At 35.9% G+C, this 6,641-nt stretch overlaps 1 protein-coding gene and 1 pseudogene across 1 annotated transcript; one reads left to right on the top strand and one right to left on the bottom strand.

Annotated features, from left to right (window-relative positions):
• Positions 1–165: 165 nt before the first annotated feature.
• On the top strand, positions 166–1,478 carry LOC108759826 (uncharacterized). The gene is made up of 4 exons (XM_018505474.1): positions 166–487; positions 592–718; positions 1,167–1,228; positions 1,455–1,478. Exons 1-4 carry the CDS (start codon positions 347–349, stop codon positions 1,476–1,478), a joined length of 354 nt encoding a protein of 117 aa, XP_018360976.1. The 5' UTR covers positions 166–346.
• A 550-nt stretch (positions 1,479–2,028) lies between these two features.
• Positions 2,029–3,529, bottom strand: LOC108759825 (putative nuclease HARBI1; annotated as a pseudogene).
• Between the last annotated feature and the right edge of the window lie 3,112 nt (positions 3,530–6,641).

Here is a 6,641-nt window from a genome sequence, read left to right as displayed (position 1 = left end):
AACTTTTGTATAAACAAATTTCCTCCAAAATGCTTACCATCCGAGATATTCCTATCCGTTATTTAAAATGGGACACCCTGTATTTTTATGTAATTAATATCTGCAATTAACTTTTTAATTTTATTTAAAAGCATGTATATTCAAGATTAAGAATAATGTAAAAGATCATATTTTGATGATTTAATAGTTGTGTTTACTTTTTAAATTAATGCTTTTAGACAAGTCGAAGGTATTTGTATGGCCAGACAAGGCAGTACTTTTGTTATTGGAAATGTACCGAGAAAGAGAAGAAGATTTCTCTACTGGAAAACGTAGCAATAGAATCTAGACTGAAATTGCTGCTGCGATGAAAGAGGCGAATTCTTTATATGAAGTGACTGGTCAGCAATGTGCGTCCAAAATGTCTGGCTTAAAGCGGACATATAAAAATATTGCTGACTTAAATAAAAAAAGCGGAAATCATACAAGTTCGTGGGCTTTTTTTTCGGTAAGAATGTTTTATCATGTATCGTAAAATACCTGGTTTTTATATGCATTTAGTATATTTTATTGTACACATTTTGTTACTATTATTATTATTGTATACTATAGGTTATGGATTCAATATTTGGTGATAAAGCTTCAATTAATCCTCCTGCAATTGCAACGAGTGATCCAGTGAACCCTTTTAAGGAGTTATCACCAACATCATCTACGATCTCGTGCTCTGACATAAGAAGTAAGTACTTGAAAACAACTGCTGCAAAAATAAAATCTTAATTTGTTTCTGATTTCTTACGTCTTCGATATAAAGTTATGTCGTTGTTCTCAAAAATTTTCTCCAGTGAACTAGGTAATAATTTTATTATAATTTTATATATTAGAACTCGTGTATTAAAACACTTTATGAACGCCGGTATTTCTTTGTTGAAAATTATCTCCACTGAGTCGAGTAACATATTCTTTAAATGTTATTTGCATATTTTTCTTAGTCAAACATCAATAGTTCTAGAAAATTTATTTCGTTTAATAAATGGATTACTATGTTTAGCGTAAAAGATTAATATTTTGTAATATATAGTAAGGTTAAAAAGGAATTAGTTGCATTAATAAAGATCTAAAGGTTATATATTTATTATGTACATGTATTGATCTAGTAATGGTCATTTTTATGTTATCCAATGCAGGTCCACAGAGGAAGAAAAAACGGGTGGAACACGTTTTGGAAGAATTAGTAAAAAATATAACTGCAGAAAAAGAAGAAAAAAGAGAAGAAAGGAAAAGAAGAGAGACAAAGCACGAAGAAATTCGAGAAGAAAATAGACGAGATCGCGAGAGAAGACATAAGGAGCAAATGGATGTCCAAAAATCTTTAGTATCCATTTTACAACAATTTTTAAAATAAAATAGTTTCTTGTAATTTTATAAGAAATAAGTAAGAAAGCGTTTACGTGCATGCTTATTTACTTTTCCAGGTTTCCGAGCCATTACTTAGATAAAAACAAAAACCTTTTATGGTGGTTTTTGTCAAGTTTTTTGTTTTTTTAATAAGAAAGTTTATTGACCTTTAGTTAAAAGTTTGATTAAGTTTTGTATTAAAATTATTAATGATTTGTTCATTTAAAAACTTTTAAAAACTGTTTTATTTAATATAAGTTTAATATGGAACTTGTACATCATTTGAAAAATATTTTTCATAAAATATGCTTATTATTTAATAAAAATAAGTTGTTCATGTTTATGTTAAAAAAATATTGAAAAATGTAAAATATTTTTTTAATGTTTGAGAAATGTTTCTTTGTGGAGGAGGCTTACAAAATACATAATTTGAATGTTTTGAATAAGATTTTATAATGCAAATAAAACCAAAGATTAAGCAGAAACGAATGTCTATTAACCTACATGTTTATTCATTAAAAAATACAATACAAAATTTTTTATACAAATTCGTTGATAGGTCCTACAAATTTATTTCAAATACGTAACAAAATGATTTGTCAAAGTCATTTCTATTAAAGTTATAACATTAAACAATTCTTCATTAAAAAATCATGCATTTATTTTTATTGGCAAAGCATTCATTATTACTATTCTTTTGGCATTTCCTAAATCAGTGTTATTATCACGAATTTGGGCCTGATATTCTTCATGATGTTGGACACCGACAGTCATAACATCATTTTGTAATAAACAAATATTGTGTAAGACACTACACGCTATAATGAACTTTGGTATCTTTTTAACGTCTGTCAGTGGTAAACAGTCTACTAATATTCTAAAACGTATCTTCAATTGGCCAATCGCCCGTTCAACTGCCATTCTTGTTGAAGATAGACAATAATTAAAATTTTTTTGTTGATTTGTCAAATGTCCATTGTCTCGAAATGGAACCATTACGTGGGGATGAATCGGATATGCTGCATCTCCAATAATATGAGAGTTGTTAGGGAAGTACACCTCAGGTCTCTCAAGAAAATGTGCTACTGGAGAGTTTTTGAAAACCCGAGCATCATGTACTGATCCCACTTGACCTGCATAGCAGTGTGTGAAGAGACCCCTCGAATTACAAACTACTTGAAGATTGATAGATGGGAAACCTTTCCGGTTTATGTATGAAACTGAATCTGTTGGTGGTGCTCGGATCTTGATATGAGTCCCATCTATAGCACCGATTACATTTGGAAAGCCACTAGCTTCTAAAAATTGATCGCTGATGTTAGTAGCAACAGCTTCATCAGGCCACTGAATGAATCGAGGCGCCATGCAATGCAATGCATAAGTTACACGTCTTACGGCTCTAAAAGCCGTTGCTTTACCTACTCCAAATTTGACGCAAACGGATCTACAATAAGCCATTATATAAAAAATGAAAAAACTGTAACAATGTAACGATAGTGGTAATTACATGCATACAAAACAAAAATAGTTTATACAAATTTTACATACCTATACGAATCAGGAGTAGCCATAAACCACAGAGTAATATATAGTTGTTTTTCTGCTGAAATTGGTTTTCTTCCAGTTATGGTATTTGTCTTATTTAGCGCTGGTCCGATTAATGATAAAATCATTTCAAATGTTGTCGGAAACATTCTAAAATGTTAGATTATGATGTAAGTGAAATTAATTTCTCAAAACCAAATCAAAAATATTTTATCTTTATAATTTAATGATATATATATATATATATATATTGAAATGCTTACCTGAAATGCTCTTTAAATGCAATATTGGAGTAATTAGGAATTACACGATCAACATAATCGGTAATTTTTTCGGTTGCAATCATTTTCCCACATGCTTTACTCCCCATTAGTGTACAATATAATGTTTGCATATCCCCCTTAATGTTTCGTCTTCATTTTCATGTTCATTCTCACTCGATTGTGAGCTGTCACTTTCGAAGTTTTTGTCTAATATCAATGAAGTAACCATTGATACTGTAAATCATTTCTTGATGTTTCGTTCGGCATCCATTTTTAACATTACCACTCACCCCACTCCAGTCCACTCAGTGCACAGCTCGCACAGGAAACCGGTTCGAATTCATAAGCGCTTCGTGCGTGTTATGCGCGCATTGAAAAAACGGAACGATTTTAAAGCGTTGTGCATCAGTATTGCAGTCCACGCGCTTCATGCGTGACTCGGAACGCACCCAAAGTCGTGGGAACGCGAGCGCGGAGCGGGGCGCGCGGGGTGAAGCCTTGGCTTCGACTGAGGCTTGTTTATCGGTATGTTTTTACGCATAGAGGCAGGCTGCTGTCACCAGTGCCATCGTAATAGGCACGAATAGAATTACAATTTTGCTAATTAAGTTCCTTTATTATATTATGCATAGGATAAGCCTTCGTGTTCCCTTGTTATGCACAAGAAAGAAAATAAAACAGAGAGTTAGAGGAATTGTCAGATAAAGAGCGCCCGTAGTACACGAAGGTGTACGAGAAAGTTGTGAAAATATAAAGATCTCTTTTCCTGAGGGCAGCTGTGATATTTTCATCACACGCTTCACTCTATCTACGCTCTCTGATTCCTGTGCTGGGAAGGAGCAAGGAGGAATGGTAAAAAGCCTTTATTGGCAAAGAAAAGGAAGAAAAGTAAAAGCTAATAATTTTAATATCTAAATTACAGGACTGATTATTAATAATTCAGCGGCTTGCTGGTTATTATAGACGACCTTGTGGGTTTGCGGGCGGACGCTATGTATGATGGTGATCTCTGCGGCGCGGGACGTGGTACAGGTCGCCCTTGTTCCTCGTTCGGGTCTTTTACCGGAACGGCCGCTGGAAGAATGTTTGTCGCGGGTGACTCCGATCGGTCTTCGATAGCGAGTTCGCGTGTCCCCGAGACCGAGTCGGATTGCTCCCCCCAATGAGTCGTGGAGTCGAACTCCCAGTGCGCGAGGAATGCTCGTTGCTACTTCTTTAAATACACCCGCCACCCTCCCCTCTTTCCCCTTGGGCGCTTCTTCTTAGGCATCTACATGTAAAAGAAGATTATAGTATAGAGAAGGGCGAAAGGGGGTGTGAATGCGGAGGCCTCGACGCCGTGAAAGGCGCTCGTTTGAGCTCCGCAGGAGGCGAGCTTCGTCGTCGCTTTGGTTTAAAACGCCGCCGAAGCTGTAAATGGGAGTAGCCCCTCTGACGCCGCAAAGGCGCACGATCAGGGCCGGAAATTCGGAAAGACGGAAGTGCCGGAACGCTAGTTAAAGCGCTTGGTGAACACCGTAGTTGTTGATAGGAGGATATGATGAGGAAAAACGAGGACGCGTGTCTTTAAACGCTCTGCCTTATATATGTTTGGCTTCGTGGCCCCTCGCGGTAAGGGGATGTTTTCGTCTTCGTGCTATTGTGAAATTTTCTAGAATGTGTCTATCTCTTAATTAGTTATTTAATTCGTTAGTAATTAGGTATTGCTAGATTTGAACGCGTTATCTTATTACGGGGGTCGCGATATTCATGTGGGTGTGCTCAGCTGCCGCGTACTGCAGCCTGGCGCGGCAAGACCTGCATATTTTCTCTGCGCCTTTTTCATTATAAGTTTCAGTATTACTTCGGTTCTTGTCGCTCTTTGCGCGCGTGGAATTCGGCTGTTGTATTTGCTCTTTCCTATCCCGTGGCGGCGATGTTTATGCACGAAGGTGCAATCTTTTAACGTTTTTGTTGCTTAATGTTTGGCGCAGGCGCAGTGTGCGCGGCGTTCAATCGCGACGGTTTCGGTGGCATGGCCTATAGCTGTACGCGATTGTAGTCGGCACATATTGTATCGATACGCTATATTCCGTGCTCGCGCTCGCTTGGTAAAAGGATGGGGCGCTATATTGTAGGCACACCGGATGTTATAAGCTGTTTTTTATTTTGTTTATTATGCTCGCCAGTGTGACATCCAAAAATTACAATAAAATCGAACGTTTCCACCTTTAATCTGATCATCATAAGTTGTAAAAATCACTATTGACGCCAGATTAAAGGTAGAAACGTTCCATTAAATTTTATTGTAATTTTTGGGTAACATTGGCGAGCATAATAAACTAAAATTTAGTTATAGTTCACAGAAGAAGCCGAGGGAGAATCCATTTCTCAAAATAAAATTATAGTAGTTGTTTTTTTATTTAGTTATTAAATGTGTTCTCCCTCGGCTTTTTCATTCTATGGCCTCGTTTACACCCAGGGTTCGATCCGAGTCGGAATGTAAGAACCAACCAACTGCAGTCGAACATTCCCTTATCATTCGACTGTAACAGGGGAATACTCGACTGCAATTGGTTGGTTCTCACATTCCGACTCGGATCGAACCCTAGGTGTAAACTAGGCCTATGACTCTCCGACTGAATTGAGGCGGAGCCCTGCCGCCTATCCTTTGTTATTTTCGCTTCGTCTCGCTGTACCGAGATGACGGAGAGATGGTGGCGTTTTCGATTCACGAGCAAAGTATCGGACAGGCCTGTGGTCTAACATATTTCCATATTTTCATAACAGATAATTTCTCTGTTAACAATTCATTAAAGAATAAATGTCAATGCGTGGTTAAAATGTAAAACGGAAAATTAAAGAGTATACACCACAAACGCAAAATGTTAGCAATTGATATTTTATATTTCAAATAATGATTAAATAAATGTTACGGCATTAAATTAGACCATCTTCAGTATCACAATAATTCTTAATATAATTTAACGCATTAGTACAACGTAAAAGCCGTAATTTTGAGTTTTAACGTTATACTATGTTTGACTTATTAATTGCGCAGGAAACGTTTGTTACAAACTTATTATCTATAATTAAAAGTGAGTTCCCCTAATAAATACTGGTGATAGACAAAAGTATCCAGTTATATGATCCAGAGGAATTTGTCTATTACTACGATCAATCCGATAGTTCAAACGTTCGTCATTAATAGTAAATTGCACACAAAATTTCAAAATTGTAACATAAATGTTTTTAAATAAATTACAATAATTCGTGAGTCAAGTAATATAATAAATATAGTACCTGTGTGTTTCCAACAAATTATGTAGAATAATATCGAGATATGATGACTTGTTGTAACAAACTACTTGTAAGATGTTCTGTTAACTGTCATCATGATAGACAACCTTATATACAAAATCTGTAGAGAAGATCAAGGAGAGGTTCAATCTGGAGTTATGTGGAGAAAGTTATATT

The sequence above is a fragment of the Trachymyrmex cornetzi genome, unplaced genomic scaffold (assembly GCF_001594075.2).
Source record: "Trachymyrmex cornetzi isolate Tcor2-1 unplaced genomic scaffold, Tcor1.1 scaffold207, whole genome shotgun sequence".
Classification (NCBI taxonomy): Eukaryota; Metazoa; Arthropoda; class Insecta; order Hymenoptera; family Formicidae; genus Trachymyrmex; species Trachymyrmex cornetzi.
Note: the sequence above shows the minus strand (reverse complement) of the source record. Positions and strands in the feature narration are given on the sequence as shown.

Bases quoted from the DNA above. Each gene is read 5' to 3' on its own strand.
- LOC108759826 (XM_018505474.1), top strand. From the start codon at position 347: ATGAAAGAGGCGAATTCTTTATATGAAGTGACTGGTCAGCAATGTGCG. The intron at 488-591 runs GTAAGAATGTTT...TGTATACTATAG, and splicing joins GTTCGTGGGCTTTTTTTTCG to GTTATGGATTCAATATTTGG. The intron at 719-1,166 runs GTAAGTACTTGA...TATCCAATGCAG, and splicing joins CTCGTGCTCTGACATAAGAA to GTCCACAGAGGAAGAAAAAA.